We start from the raw sequence: 16,958 nt of genomic DNA, 5'->3' as shown, positions 1-16,958 counted from the left end.
ATTCAGGCCTCCAGTGGTGAAACTTGAGTTACGTGAAAAAGCTAAATATAATATGTTGTGGTTTCATTTATTCAGACAACTGAAACAATCCTGCTGGATTTATTATGCAGAAGTTCAGGAAACATCAAAGCAATCAGCAGATGCCTCTGACGAAGACTGGCAGGTGACAGTCGAAACATGTCAGGAGATCAAGGTTGATTTCCTAAAGAACAGTTGTCTGAATAAATGAAACCTGAACATAATATTCAAAAAGAAGACAAAAACAATCTTGCTGGAATTAAATATGACACACTGAGTAAAGTCACCCATAAGAGTCAAACCCATTCATCAAAGAACTAAAGAAAAACAAAAAGAATGAACGCCAATGCCCTTTGATTTAAATGACATGCCACAACTATGCCTGATATAGGATCCCATTGACCTAATGTAGCCTTTACAGCCTCTGCCTTGATTCATTAACATTTTAATGGAACAAGGAGATTTAAATCTAATAAAACAAGTCATTAGTGATGCCCCATTATATGGCTATCTTTGAACAGAGGACACACAATCTCTCCAATATCTATAATCCTATCATCTCTTCACAATTCAACAACCATCTACCTCAGTGCAGTGATGCTGAGGACCCTTTGGTAAACAGAAGTTTAATCCAGGCTAATAAACTAATATAAATATCACTTCCATCTAGTTTAAGAGCTTGTCTTGGATGAGACGTGAAACGTCTTCAAACCAAACTTTAAATCCACTTCTCTCGACTAAGTAACAAGAGTCAACTGAGAACCTTAACAGACAAACATTATATCAAGTTTATTCACTATAATGGTTATAGTGGTTTTTTCTCTGTATTTATGCTTGTTATTAGCACTCTAAAGTAGGGATGTCCCAATACAACTTTTTCACTTCTGATACGATACCAATATTGCAGCCTTGAGTATTGGCTGATACCGATATCAACCCGAAACGATAACAGCACAAATCATACATACTTTTATTACTTATTTTGTAGTGTTGAATGTTAGAAAAGGCTTGATCAAGTGACGTTACTCAGAGAACAATAGTCAACAACAGTAGGTATGAGAAAAACTGACCCATTTATTATTAACCAATTGGTTACATACATTTTAACCTTTAACATAATATCTACAGTATTCTACAATTGAATACATATAATATAATATATAAAGGAGAGTTTAGATGCAGTCCGATAAAATCCAATATTCGTTTTCTGGCTGATATCTGACCGATATCTGATATCAATTCCAGATCGGGACACCCCTACTCAAAAGTGTCAAACATGCATCCCCTGTGGTTTTATTCATCACATCAAGTTACAGTTGATGGACTTTTATAAAGCAGGACATGCCTCCACATGTAGGTTATATATATTTGCTGACCTCAAACAAACTCAAAACTAACTAGACAATTCTACCCCGAAAATATGACCTAAACTAACCACTACCTACACACTATCTACAGTAATTGCATATCATCATCCGCGTACACCGCGTACATCATCCACACTTGTTGACTATAGGCTGTGGTTTGCCCGTTCCTGCTTCAAATGCTTATAGGAACACGTATTGAAACAGTTTTGGCTACCTTCTCTTTCAGTTTTCGTTAACCTTGCAGGCTTGCAGTCTCACTGTTTTGCTAGAGACTGATTGGGTGTTTCTTCAATTATTATAAGTGCACAGCCAAGTTTTTGACAAGAAAGGGCTTGTCTGGCATTTCAACTTAGTACACCTACACCAAAATTGTCATTAACAAGTCAGACAAACAACTTTATACAGCTTTATAAATGTGAGCAGACATTAGTTTAAACACTAGAACTATCAACACAGAAGGGAAACAGAGAGAGGAGACTCAGTGGGAATGGTTTCTTGTACATGGTGATACATCAAGTTCTTAGACAGGATAATTGTCATCAAATCATACTGTGGGATGAGTGATGAATAGCACCCGCGGTAGAGAAAACAACAACAGTGCAGCCACTTAATTGATAATTGCTGGACAGGAGAAAAAAAAGGTCCACATGTGCTTAAATGTTGTTACGTTAGCGAGAAGACAGTGTAAAAAAAAGATGAAAAGCCACCTACGGCCAACATTTGAACAGGACGTGCTGGTTTGACTGCCTTTCTACTGTTTCCTAATGAAAACACCACACCCTCATAATTAGGCTATTTCTCTTTTTCTATGCCAAGGACAAAACCCCTGAGCCCTCTGTTATTTTAAAAGTACTTCAGGATATTGTGTTTACAACCAAGGACAAAAGTAGCCTCGGCTTCCTGAAATGTTCCCAGGCGGATTTTAGCCTCTGTGTGCAATAAATGTAGAGGTATTTATTAATAAAAAATTAAACATTCCATTTACAAAGATTCAGGGAATATATATTCATCATTCATTGGGACTCTTAGCTCCATTCTACAAATATACAGTTTATAGATTAATTTGAGGATGTTATTACTCTTTGTTTGTTCACACACCTTGGTTGTGGGCCCCAGGGCCTTCTGCAGCTCTCTGCGCTCCTCCTGCTCATCCAGGCTGCCCTGGTAGTTGTAGTAGGCGATATCGCCCAAGATTAAAGCCTCCTGTGAGATTGGAAGGATGCCGCACTTCATAGATGACACCTAATAAGAGAACAAAAGCAAAACAGCAAAGAAAGAGATCAGAAACTTATCTTTTTTATATGTCTTAATTTACTGTATGGATGTGTCTCATCAGTGATTTACTCTGTAAGTGTGAAGAGAAACCCTTTACCGTCACATTAATATACCTCTATTCAAACTGTAATGTGAATGATCACCTGTTTTGCCTATAGTTTGTGGTTATTTGTTCACTAATCAATGTTTTCCCCCTTTAATCCATTTTATGTGCAAAGCTAAAAGTTTGATTAGCACATGTCAAATCTAAGAGGTGCAACACGATGATGATGATGATGATGCAGGAGGTTTTGCTGCAATAAATAAATGAAGTGAAGGTAAACTTACTGCTGCTGTTGCAGGAGTGTGTACGTGTATGATGCAGCGAATATCTGGGCGCATGGAGTAGATGGCAGCGTGAGGGCTGAAGCCCGCGGGGTCCACTCTCAGGTTTGTAGAGCCTTGGTCAATCACATCTCCAATTATGTTCACCTTAACCTGGGACGACAAAGATATAGTCAGAGGATGTATTACAGATGTTAACATACAACTGAACCAATTTTATCTCTGACTGGTGACAGGGTATTTATTCAGCCATCCCTTCGGAGGGAAAACTGACAAAAAGAATGCTTTTAATAACCATGGCAACATGATTTCAAATCATCGCTGGTGAGCAAATATTGATATCGAAAGAATATTTTTGGGGGACAAACACAAGAAATCACTGTAAAAATGAAGTAAAAAACACTTTTATGTATCCGTCTATAGGACTCCACATTCCACAATGTAATGCACAAAACTTTACAGACAATGTCAATAAACATGACTATAATGGAGATAAAAACAAACTTTCAACCTTTTAAATCTTTTTTTTCAAGCAAATTATTAATTAATGTGGCCTACACTATGTCTTCATCTAATAAAAAGTCATTTTCAGCAGCTTTAAGGTAATAATGCTCAACAAAATGTGCAGTTAAAAATGACTGCATGATGTCACTGTGTCTATGCTATTACCAGAGAAGAACAGACTCCCTTTCAGGAAACATAATACATTTAAAGTGTGGACACAATGTCCTTTCCTCAGAAAACGTTATTATCAGCTGGTTAGCGTTCATGTGATAGATAGAGTGTTTGGTTCCCAAGACTGGTACAAAACATGGAGGTGAGAGATTCTTCAAACTACAGAAAAACTATAAAGACAGAACATTTGACTGAGATATGAAACCTGAAGAATCGGGAAAGACAAACTGGAGTTTAGATGACATTCCTCAGTCGAATCCTAACACACTGTCTGTTGACCTCAAAAAAGATACCCTCGCAGTGACCATAACCATAGTCTAAGTACGCGTGTATACGTATTATTGGATATTGATTTGGTTGCATCACATGTCCTGTGTGGCAGCAGTTAGCCCTCTTGCTCCTCACAGCATGCTTCAGTCTCTCTAGAGAGCAAAAGTCTGTTAAACTGAGCCTTAAAGGTGATAGAGAAAACAGGTGGGGAACAGAAATGTGATGACAAAACCTCTAAACTCTCTGATCCAATCCAACTTGTCTTCATGCTGACACGTTAATTAACGTAGCTTTAATTCTCCTTTAATTCAGAATAAAAGTTAAATCCTCTTTAAATTAACCTTGTAAACACTTAATTCCAAATGAAAATGGCCATTCCAAATTCAAATTAAATCCGAATCAGGTGGCTGGTTTATTCCGATTTTAATTCTGAATTAAATAATTAATCGATCTTATAAACACATAATTCCACTTGAAGTTAGTAATGGTCATTCTGAGTTTGCTTGACTTCTAGCGATGACGCGCTAGTAACAATATAACCCAAGATGGCCGCCTTGACTCAAGCCAAGACTGTTTATCTAATAAGAGCCTTGGAAAACATGGATATAATGACAAGAGTGGATGGACGGAAGCATGCGGACATTCACACTGACACAGACTTATTACACACACACAGACATCAGCAAATGAAACAAGCTACATCGGGGCATGAAGCAACAGACCCACAGAGCTTTACTAATAATTTGCGGTTAACTATAAAGTTAATTTTTAGGAGCTGTTGCATTCACCGCTGGCTTTGATTCACCAACGTACGGTCTTCTATCTCCCTTCTTCTCAGTGGACCAAAGTGAAACCGTGTGTTATTGTCGAGCTGCTGCTTCAAAACTACAATCAAAATAAAAGTTCATATTATGTGGTTTTCTATGTTGTAGAATACATCACGTTCGCCCCCTGTCCAATCAGAAGCCTTCCCAAACCCCAGACCTAAAGCGGAATCAAATAAAGCCAAATAAACCATGTAAACCTAAATTCGGAATTACTATTTCCATGTAAACACGAATCAGAATTTGAAATAATTAATTTCAAATTTAAAAAAACATCACGTAACCGTGGCCGATGATTTAAATCCAGGAGAAGAGTTAAAAAAAAAAGAAAGAAATTCCAAGAATGATCAAAACTGATATTGCTTTTGACTTGATATGACCTTGCCTTCAACTGGGAGGCACAGATGGAATAGAACCAAAACCAACTGCACACCAGGCCTCCGCTCAACAGATCCCAGCTCAACCTCTCACTCTCTTCATTCTGGAACAATCAATCACTCTGGCTCTCTGAAACACTTTAAGCCAGCCATGAAACAAAAACAATTACAGATCCAAACTGGCTGAAAGATGAGAAGATGCAGATTAGGGAGACGCATGAAAAAACAACAGGTCCTTGGTGTGTTACTAAACTGAAACACAAAGATGTTAAAAGTGAATTAATGTTTAAAAGAGACGATAATAGTGGTGCATATCACCATTTCACATTGCATTTATTATCATAACACCTTCAGTACAAACAGAAACCATTGTTATTGCAGCTTTAATTTACTCTAACAGATGACACAGTTTGCCTATTGCCTATTTTCACCATGTAAACACATCAGACAGCTGACACTGACACTATAATGATGAGACAAACATACTAAGATTTAGGCAAACTTTGGAGTACATTTCACAATAATGATCCTACACATAGGTTTAATTTTGTTTAAATAACACCAGAACTACACATATTAAATATACTTTGATAAATGTATTATCACTTTGAGTTGTTTTTCAAATGTTGTTCAGATTAGGAAGTAAATCAATATTGAGTGAACAGGAATTTTTTTTAGAGGTAGAGTTGGAAGGCGATGGAAACCAAAACTGTAAAAATTAAAAATGCGTCAGCTACTGATCCAATAATATCTAAGCCTTACATATATATTCTATTCCTTTTACATATCTTACAGAATATCTAACACTGGCTAGAGCGACACAGTCACATTCTAAGCTTTTACCTATCTGGTGTTTTAGCAGAAAACAGGTCATGAGTTGTCTCTTATCAGCAGATGGACTCATATCACCTCCTGCCAAGCATTGAGACCTCAGCTCAAACAGCAAATACTGGCTATCAGCACCATGGACATTTTATCCAGCTGTTATATGTCACCTGCATTTACTTCACACAGGTGCGTGAAGTGTGGAAGACAAACTAGGACAGCAAAAGGGAACATTTTAGCTGACGAAGCCAATGAGATGAAGCTCAAATGCATCGGACAAGGAAACGGGTCCGACAGCAGACTAATAAACACAGACTACACATCAGTACGCTTGGTGTGTTCAGTGATGTGTCAACAAATGTTCCCTCCATGACCTTAACCCAGAGAGAAACACACTGCAATATCAATATTGTTTGCTCACTTTGCTGGGAGAGGAGGCAGCCTGTGGCCCAGAAAATGTCAATATGACAGTCACCCATCATAACACACACATACACACACACACACACACACACACACACATGCAGTGAAATAGCAGGACCTTTCATGTTTCACTGAGCTTGATACTAAAATCAAGTGCATCTGGCATTTGTCCTCTCATAGAGGTCAAAGATTGGACAAACGTCTAAAAAGTCAAAGTGGAAAACAACTATTCCTATTACGAAAAGGTCAAGACTCTAGAATCTACTCTGTGACACAACCAACTTGTATCTGAAGCATGAAATAACTCTGGTTAAAAAAAGGCACTAAACTGTGTTTGGTTATGCTTCTTACAAGGTTTGATGCAGAGGCTTCAGCGAATGACAGTCCCCTGGGGATGATGAGGATGTGGTCTTGCTCTTTACTGACTCGTCCCTGGGGAGAAAAGGGTTAAAAACAAATTAGTTTGTGGAAAAGGAATAAAATGTTCAAAATATAGTTACCAAAAAGACATTCCCACATACACAAAATCAGCAACGGACATAGGACCCAACGATTACATAAATAAAATAAACAAGAAAAAAAAAACATTATTTAAAAAAAAATATACATATATTTTTTTAATTTTACCAATGTTTTTTTTTTCCTAAATAAAACTGACATCTGAAAATACTAAGGCTTGGCACACACGGATTATTAATACTAGTAGGAGAAACGCAGCAAAAACGCTTGGTAAACAAGCAAGGCAAGTCAAATTCTCCTAAATGGGTGCAAACGTTAAGTTTTGTGCAAAAGTGAACATACTTGATTTTAGTGTTTAAAGTTTTTTATTAATGGTTAAAGAATATATGTTACATTGTTTTGTACAAAAAAATAATAACTTTTTGGTTGACAAATAAAAGTTTGAATAATCAGGATTTGAATTATGACTGAAATATCCACAGTATCAGCTGTGCGCCGGTGATAAACAAACAGTTGATATGCAGTTACGCACCCCCGCTGCAGCTTGGTTGATCACTGCAGTTACACTAACCATCGTGGTGTCACTATGGAGTCTGATTTCTACATCCTGCCCTATGCTTCTTTAAGAATAGATGATGGTCAGAATATGTGGACATTATACCAGTGTGCTACAAAATGGACCAAAAACCAGAAATCTGCTCCATCACCATAACGACTAGCAGGTGAATCACACTGATTACGTCTTCATCAATCAGAGCACCTGGTGATAAGTGGATGAACTGCATCTCAAACAGGACTACTGTATGAAGGCTGTGTTGGTCTTCTTTTATTGGACATTACAATATATCATGTTTTCAACCTGATAGCTTCTTGATTTTACAGTTGGTAGAAGGCTCACTATTCTATACTTGTATTTATCTGTATTATAATTGTATATTTGTACATTTGTGTATTTTCCTGGTGTTCACTTGTATTTAATCCAGATTTTAATTAACAGTCTTTATTTCATTATGCACATTTCCTTTTTCTTTTCTTTCTTTTCTATGTTTTAGTGTTTCTTCTTTTTATTCAATTTTTTCTAGAGCATCTGTTAAAAAAAAAAAAAAAAAAAATCTATTTCCCCCTGGGATACATAAAGTATATCTGATTCTGAATATTTAAAAATCCAATGAAGGAGAGATGACTTCAGAATTTTGACTAAATATTTAAAAACTATAATTATAAACATATTGTGAAGAAGAATACTAAAGCTTTTAGATTATTTCCACTCCTAAACTTATATAAAGCACATTAACAGGACTGTTGATTAAAAAAGCAACTGAATAAAAACATATGAAGCAGCAGAGGATAAAACAATGGTACAGTATTATAAGATCACATTCTGTTATGGTGCTTACTGTGATGTAGGAGTTTGCAAAATGGGCCCAGCTGAACAGGTCCACCAGTCTGTACAGGCTGGCCAGTTTACAGCGCGTCTGCTTCTCTCCTTTCACCATTGTGGACGGGTCCACGCCGTACATGTCATTAATTGGAGTGACCATTCCAAGACCTAAACAATGAGAGGAAGAGACACAATGATCACACACTTAAAATGTTCACATAAAATATCAAATTCAACTATAATCAGTGGAAGGCACTTAAGGACAAAACTTCTGAAGCTTTGTCGTATAAAGCCAAATACGGAGCAGTTTATCGTACGTGGGCCGCAGATTTTAGGTGGAAAAATGAGTACTGTAATTTAATCATTATTGTGTTCTAGTTTGCACTTCCACGTATAAAATGATAAAATATGTGGGGCACAGATAATATCAAAGTGTTAAGTGACCTGCAGGATCTTCATTTCAATTTATTTGACTTTTGTGACCAATTGTTATTCTATTTTTTGTAAAATGTATGGAATAAGGATAATTTGAGAGTAAAAATAACAGCCATTGTGTGATATAAACACCAGGAAAATGTGAGCCCTGTTTTATTGAATTTGTGTATTAATTTGGAGATCTCTACAACTGAATTAGTTGGTAATTGACACGATGATTCATGGCTTCTCTGACTTTTTTGCTTGCTGCCTCGGGCTAAATCGGTTTGGTTTCCGGGCCTTAAGTTTGACACGTAATTTAGGTCTTCAAACTGTGATTTCTACAAGCTGCAAAGATTCCATAGATTTTGTTTCGTTTCTGCAGATTTGTTAGGCTAACTTTCAGAAAGCTAACACCACAACCCAAATATGCTCCTCAGATTTAGGTAAAGTTACTGTGGAGGCCATGGGAATAAGGAAAACAAACTGTTCATCTTTAGCATTCCCTCTGAAGTTTCTCCAGGGGAGGTTTCCTACTACACACATATGTGATATGAGCAGAAATCTGTGCTGTGATTTCAGGTTGGAAACCCTCTTCGGCACTCTTGTTAGATCATTCGAATGAGCAAAATTGAAATGATATATTGGCTCTGACGTGCAATTCTGAATTGGTTCTGCATTCCAGCTCTGTGATTGGAAGCAGATTTCACATTTGAACTCCTAGACAAAGCTCACAAAGGATCAACCCTCTGAAATATGCCTGGATCTTCCGGAGTCTGAGGTTTGGTTGTCTAGGAGTAATCATGCCTTCAAGAGCACAAAGTTAATGCTTGGGTTGGGATCAGCACCCTTTGGTGCATTTTAAAGAGGCTCCTCCCTGGGCACCAGTGGCCAGCTCTGCTAACTGTTAGTGTCTGGTTGTTCGGGGCAACCTGGAAGAGTATCGCAACTACTTACTGAGGGGGGAAGTGTTGAAGCCGGCCACTGAGCTGGCCATAAAAAAGTCAGCAATCTGCCTCAGGGCCAGCAGGCCAGTGGGGTTGTTCCCTTTCCTCTGCTGCTCCTGGATCAGACTCTCCAACTCCTCTTTGAACGCCTGAAGAAAACAACAAAGAAGAAATATGAAGGCCCATAATGTCACAAAGCTGATGTAAAAAAGAGGGAAGGGTTGGAGTTGTGCATTCATCCTTTGTTTTCTGTAACAGTTCAAAATGGCATGTTGAAGCTCATGACACAGAAATACAGAAAGTACTGAAATAATCTAACACAAATAATTCAAAGTAGACGCACAAAATGACTTCAAGCACACAAAGTGACAGAGAGATAAATACACCAAAAAACAACAAAAACACGCAAGACCACTCCAAACACAAAAAAATAAAATAAACAGAATGACAGGAAAGTATACAAAATGACAACAAAAAACTAAACAGTCACAAAAATGAGAGAAAAAACAAAATAATGTCAACAACAAAAAATATACATAGATTATGTATTGAATATACATAAAAAATTAAACAAATAAAAAAGACTAAAAAAGTTTCTCATATAATAATATTCAGATTGATCATTATTCTAAATGCTGACATAATTGCTAATATTGAGGCCCTCAAATCAGACTATCATAGTTTTGAAGCCCCTGCTGTGGTAAAAGTTGCCCAACCTCTGCAATGGATTATGGGAGGAAATAACTAAAACAACAGCAGTGAACGAGTTTCCAGCTACATATTGATATTATAAAACTCTCCTTTTATCACTCATTGTTTCACAGAATATTTAAAATTTCAATTAAAAATAATCCAAACTAAAATTCTATTCCATGACACATTGAAGCAAAAACCAAACCCTGAGTACACTCGTCTGCCAAAGTTTTCTCCCCGTGCTTTTGTTTATTTTTTGCTGTTTTGGTCTCCCCTCCACAGTCCTGTCTAAGGTTTTATTTAGCAAGTCTAAATTGTTTCCATGTGGAATGTGAGTGTTTGTCTCTGTGTGCTAGCCTTGTGTCTAAGGACAAAGTATGTAGACGGAGAAATGATTAAGGCACAGTAGGAGTGAAAGTGCATGTGCGGTCCAGGGCGAACTGGTTGGGACTCAATATCTGTAGTTTAGTTTTCACCATAGAAAAGAGGAATAAAAAGCAACGCCAGCATGTACATCCATATGAAGTAACTTCCTAAAGAAATATCGCAAAATACAAAAAAACTAAAACTAAAGAAATACAAACATTTTAGAGTCTGTAGGTAAAGTCAAAAAATTGATACAAATCAGACAAAAAGTACCCAATAACTGGGCTTTTATTAACACTAACAGATTTAATCCTTATCAATGATAAGAAAATCCTTCATTCACTGCTCTAATTGACAATCTTGAACAATTTTAGAATGATGACTATAATAGTGAAGGAGAATGCAGTGAGAAGGAAAGAAAGCTGTGGATTAGTGGTGACACAGAGGGAGTGAAAGCATGTGGGGACATGCAGTGATGCTTGAGATGACAGGACATGTGTTAATCACAGATTAGACATCCTTGCCTTGTGTCAATCCAAATCATTCTATCGACAGTCTAAGAAGCTGGGCTTCTATTGGATAGACCTGCTACAAACAGTGTCAGGATTGGTCGTCCGGACTACAGTTATACATTGCATCTACGGGCATATTAAAGCAAATAATAATAACTATAAGCCCTTATACAACACAGGGCTGCCTGAAGGACATTGCCATACACAGCACTAGATTCTCGAATGCTTTTATTTGACCTCAGGTCAAACTTGCTAAGCCTGCATGTACAGTCTAACCTTAAAATGTGATTGTTTTTTTTCTGATTTGAGCGTAAAGTCTGAACTCGTGTACGCAAATCTGAGTGTCTGGATTTGTGCTACAACACAGCAGAATCTGACCGATTACGCAAGGTTGATCAATGAGGACTAAATACTGTATCCAACAGATCTGCAGTGAAGCTGATAGGAGCTGGAGCTTTTCCTGAAGCTGGGGAAAATGTTTAATACAAAGACACAGTCGAAAGCTCCAAATATACTTTCAATCTTAAACTATAGATTAGTCACCCTTTCATGTGATAGATGATGGAGTAAATCCACACATGTACAATGAAAACCCCTCACAGAAAGGCATTTGTCTTTCATTTTGAATGTATCTGCAGATAGCTAATACGACTCTATCAGCCTCTAACTACTAAAAAACAACAATGATAATAAATAATATCTGAGATCCTATCACAAAACTAATATCCAGGCCTTTAGTTCTCTTAGCTAACATTTAGCACATCAGACTTTCCTTCTTCAGTGCCTCTCGTTTTTACAGTCCATCACAATAAACGTGACTTTTGTCTTCTTTTTTGAAGAGATGTGCAAAAGAAGTAAAAAAACAAAAAAAAGCTGAGCTGTGTTTTGGTAAAACTGGAACAAACCCATTAAGTCTCAATGAGTCCCTGAGCCTGGCTGTTGGCTCTGAATCCAGCTATAAGGCATTACTCTGTTCAGGTGTTGAGGTTGCCGTAGAAACCGGTCTGTGTCAGTGCTTCTGAGACCTTTGAGATGACATTACACACAGAGCTAATGGCACCGTTTACTGGAGCTTTCACTTTACTTGTCTTTCACAAAGGTTTTGGGTTTCTCGCTAAACTCTGGAGCTTCTTGTTTTCAATCTGGGTTCTTGAGCTCCCACTGGCTTTACACTGTCTGTTAGCTTTAATATTATTATTCCTATACACACAGTAAACCCACCTGTAGGCACAACATCAACAACTTTACAATTGCCACACTTTTACATCCTTGATGGTGAATAATTGTTAGACCCAAACAACACCACAGTTAGGGCTACCTCTGCATGTTTGCTGCTATAGGACACAATATGCTGCCATATATAGAGAGCAAAGACAACGTCTCTAAAGGGGAACATGCAAACTACATTCACCAATTCATGGAGGGGACAGAGCAGCCATACAAGGCACTAATGTACCATAGGGAACAACTTAGGGGTCAGTGTCTTGCCCAAGGACTCTACAGCACATGGACAGGTATCATTTTAGGATTGAACCCCCAACCTCCCAATCAAAGGATGACCCATCTAACACCATCTAACAGTGGATTACATGTTCTCTTATAGTGTCCACTCATCTGTCTTTGACAGAAAAATATTTTAACTTATAAACAGGATATACTGTTATTAACATCCAACCAAGATGGCGCCACGACTGGCTGCTTTGGTGTGTTGGAGCGCATTGTTTTGTCTAATTTTTGTCGTAAATTCATCTTATGAACACAGCCCTGGTCCCCCACTGACACCTCCATAAAGACAACATTACCTGTATATATGTATATATCCATCCTTTATCCTTTATGTTATTGTTTCTGGTTTGTTTTTCTTTGATCTTCGCACCATCCACCAATTTAAATTCCTCATTGTTTTTTAAACTGTACTTGAAAACTGCAGGGTACACACACATAAATCTTAAACACATGTACACATGTACTTTGTGTGTGTTTTCTCAAGAAGATTATACGAGCAGGGCTTTCATTTTGTATGATCTACAAGATGAATCCAGCAAACTACAGTGAGAATCATTAAGACTTCCAAAGAGACTCCACCCCCCACCCCCCACACCCCCAACAGCAAAAAAAAAGACATCCTGTAATCTGATAACCTGTTGTGACATGACTATTTAAGTCTTTCTTTAACTTCCACCTCCCATTAGTTTACATTGTTTTGTTTGGAGCATCTTTACCTCTAAAGTGGAAACAAATCTCACAGGATCAAATAACTGACTGACAACCCTCGAGCTATAGTCTCTGCACTGACAGAAAGGGGGAAAAAACATGATCCGCTTGAAGAAATGAGAGAGCGTTTCCGTGACTGTTTTAAGATAAAGAAAAAGCTAACCTTTCAAAATGTGCATCGCTCTGGAGAGCATTGTGTCCACATTATGATTGGAGCTGGGCCAGCTTTGTAAAGCCTGAGACAGTGAAAATACTCCATCACTCAGTCATGACATCAGAACTAATGAGGTGTAAATGGCTCTCACTGTCAAAACAGCCCTGAGGATTTGAAGCAATCGGACAAAACTCAGACTGAGGTGTGCTTTGGTATCTGGCAACACAAATCCTGATTGGCTCAAGATCTAAGGAGAGGCAACACCACAAACTTTTATTTTCTTCAAATCTTTCTTGAAAAATTCTTGCTTCCAATGAAGTGCTCCATCTGTTGGAATGAGCTGCTTTCAGGGAATACAAGGATGGGCTTTTAAGTCAGGCTTAACCTTTCCCCCAATGGGTGGAGATCAGATGATAATTTTAACTCGGTTTGATCCGCAAAAAAACTCATGAGTTTCTGGGTAAACAAATCCTAGCTCGGTTAAAGCAGGCCAGGTCTAGCTGGTGTTAAAGAGCCCTTAAATTCAGCTGCTTCATTTGAACCCCAGAAACATAGTATTTGAGGTTTATTTTCCCAAACTCGCCTGTTTTCCAGACTTTGAGCCTCTGAAAAGTCACTTTCTGGGCAACGGGCTTTTTTGGTACCTACTTATGCATATTTATGGGTGGGCGTGTCTATAGAAGCTGACTTCATGCCTCGCTCTTACGAGGGTGATCAGTGATCGCCAAAGTGATTTTATTTTTGCTATCCACACAGTGTTGTTATTTTTCAGCCAAAAAAATGCATGTTGCAGTAAAACACATGGCTATTTAAGCACCTATTGTTATTGTGTGTCCATCTCAGCGCTTCAGGCTGTGTGTTTATCCAGTAGCAGCAGCGGATTCATCCAGCGGCTTCAAACAGTAACCGGAGTGTTAAGCTGCCAAGTCACTTTCTTCTCCTTCTCTCCTCTTCTAACTACAGGAATAGTGCATTTAAGGTGATAATCATTTGTTTTGTCCAACCGCATCATAAACACGTCAGATCAAGTCAAAGGCAATACAAGGCGATATAACGGATACTAAAAATGGAACTGCTCCCTGGCGCAACATTGTTGCTGCCCACTGCCCCTCAGGGAGAAACAAATAGTGCATACATTACAGTGTATGTTCACTTTGGAGGTGCGGAACTGGCAGCGGCACTTCCTGGAGGGGGCGGTTCAGAAGTTATGACGTCCGTTCGGGACAGACCGCTCATTTTTCAGAAGAGGGCAGAGAAGCAGCTCAGAAAGCAGGATAATTGAGGATTCCTCAGAGATGCAGGAAGGAACCCCAATAATACTTTAGGGGTGTTTTTGATAAGGAATTAACATTGTACCAAGGTTAAAAGCTCAAAAAAGTTGATTTAGCATGATATAGGACATGCATGATTTAGTTTTTTTAAGACAAAAAAATTATTAACCATGAAATCTTAAATTATTCATGAGAATTATAGGCTGTGGCAAATCTATGATCAAAATTATTAGTAGACAAAATAATAATGGTTGGATTGAACGTCAAGGCTGGCATTTGCTTCCTCGTACATCGAGTGATCACAACCTTTAACTTTGTTATGATCAATAATTTAATGTGATTAAAAAAAAGTACATCACCATCAAGTTACACAAGTCACACAGAGAAAGTTTTTGAATAGATTATTGGCACATTAACAATCACCCTTGATTGTTCTTCTTTAACTAACTGGTTTCTCACAAAAACAAGGATAATTTTATTTCCTGTTTTAGCTTCCAACACGTCATAAAACCAAACCTTTTGTTTTTCTTTTCAATGTTTGGTGCCGACACAGCTGGCAGTTCAACCGCTGTGCGTCATCCTGTGAGAAATGATTTGAGGCCTGTCAGAGCTTGTGGTTTTCCCAATAAAACTGTCGACTTGTGATGTTTTTGCATTGTGTTAAATAAGTGAACGTTAGTGTCGACTTTCAGTTTCACATTTTAAACTGCAACAACAGCGGCATTTGCAACAGCTTCTAATAAATGGGACGTTAAACTGGATTAAGCAATATCAAATGTCCATTTCTGACAATGTGTTTTCAGTCATCTCCTGTTACAGGTGCTTAATGTGACCTTTATCAGAAAGGCTGCAGTTAAATCACATCATTTAAACCTGTTAAAGGCAGGGTAGGTAATTTTCTAAAGCTAGCATGATTTTGAATGTGAAAAATTTCAACCAAAAACTTAAAAAGTGCATCTGGAGAAAATTACCGACCCTACCTTTAACATAAAAAAATGATGAAAGCAAGCACACTCAAAGAGGCCTATAATTTCAGACACAACCTTGCTTGTTAACTCAGCACAAAGCTTTTCTTTCAAGCCTCTGAGGTGGCAGAGTCACAAAGAAAAGGAGTGACTGTATGCAAGCTGTGTCATCCAACCAGAGAGTCTGATTCAGAGAAATCTGTCCCCGACTCATGCGTCAACATCTCCCCAATTTCTCCCTGGTCATTTTAAAAGTGTTCACCACAATAAATAATACGTTAAAATACCCTGAAAAGCCAAAGAATTAGGGCCAAACAGATAAAGTGAAGCAGCAACATTGTTATTGTGGGCGTGTTAAACTAAAAACATGGTCAGACAAAGTTTGTGACCATATTAAGGTTGGACGATACGGACCAAAAACTCATCTCGATATTTTTCTCAAAATGGCGATATACCATATTAATCAATATTTTTAACTCAATAAAGTCTTACCAAAAAGACATACTCAGTAATCCATCTAACTGCTTTTCATGCTGTTCTGAGAAGTAGCAAAAGCTGAGACTCCTAAAACGAGTATTTTAATACAAAATAAGCTATAAAATATATATCTCAGAAATATAGAAAACATTGTGAAGAAGGACAATGTTTGACTGTACTCTATGGATAATACTAAATACTTGTTTGGTGTGATTTGTACTGTATGATTGTATAATTCATTTACTAATTCTCCAAAATAGAAAACTGGATATATCTTGAATCACTAGAGGAGACAAAGCAAAGACAAAGTCACAGGCTATAGCTGCAGCTACACAACAGGTGCCTCTTGACCCAAGAACTGGAATCTAACAAGCTCTGCAGGTTTATTTGTCCATTTAAAGTTGAAAAGATTGCATTGCTCTTTAGTTTTCAAATTCACTGCTTGAGGAACTTCCAAACTGGGATGGCGCTGCCAAGAAAGGAAGTTTGACAAAGATCCTCCGGGGTGAACAAAACCACTAATGTTTTATACCCTGGAAAAAAATATAATAAAAAGCAGCAAAAAAATCCCCTCCTCACTGTAATGTAGCCATTGGGAGTTTTATTTAAAAATAACTGGAAGTGTTAAACTTACTATGAAAACAGCTAGATCAGATTTAACAGATTTAGAATACAGTATTCCCATTGGTTAGAATCAAACTGCATCAAAAACACCAAGAAAATAAGA

At 37.7% G+C, this 16,958-nt stretch overlaps 1 protein-coding gene across 6 annotated transcripts in view; it reads right to left on the bottom strand.

Moving 5' to 3' along the window:
• Positions 1–16,958, bottom strand: part of add3a (adducin 3 (gamma) a) — a 97,041-nt gene that overhangs the window by 18,473 nt on the left and 61,610 nt on the right. For all 6 annotated transcript variants that reach the window (XM_028457333.1, XM_028457324.1, XM_028457351.1 and 3 more), the window contains exons 3-7: positions 9,590–9,728; positions 8,235–8,386; positions 6,730–6,810; positions 2,988–3,137; positions 2,484–2,627 (exon numbers count right to left, since the gene is read on the bottom strand). In XM_028457333.1, the coding sequence (XP_028313134.1) occupies positions 2,484–2,627; positions 2,988–3,137; positions 6,730–6,810; positions 8,235–8,386; positions 9,590–9,728 (666 nt within the window). The remainder of the gene's footprint in view (positions 1–2,483; positions 2,628–2,987; positions 3,138–6,729; positions 6,811–8,234; positions 8,387–9,589; positions 9,729–16,958) is intronic.

Source organism: Gouania willdenowi, chromosome 1 (genome assembly GCF_900634775.1).
Source record: "Gouania willdenowi chromosome 1, fGouWil2.1, whole genome shotgun sequence".
In the NCBI taxonomy this organism is placed as follows: Eukaryota; Metazoa; Chordata; class Actinopteri; order Blenniiformes; family Gobiesocidae; genus Gouania; species Gouania willdenowi.
Note: the sequence above shows the minus strand (reverse complement) of the source record. Positions and strands in the feature narration are given on the sequence as shown.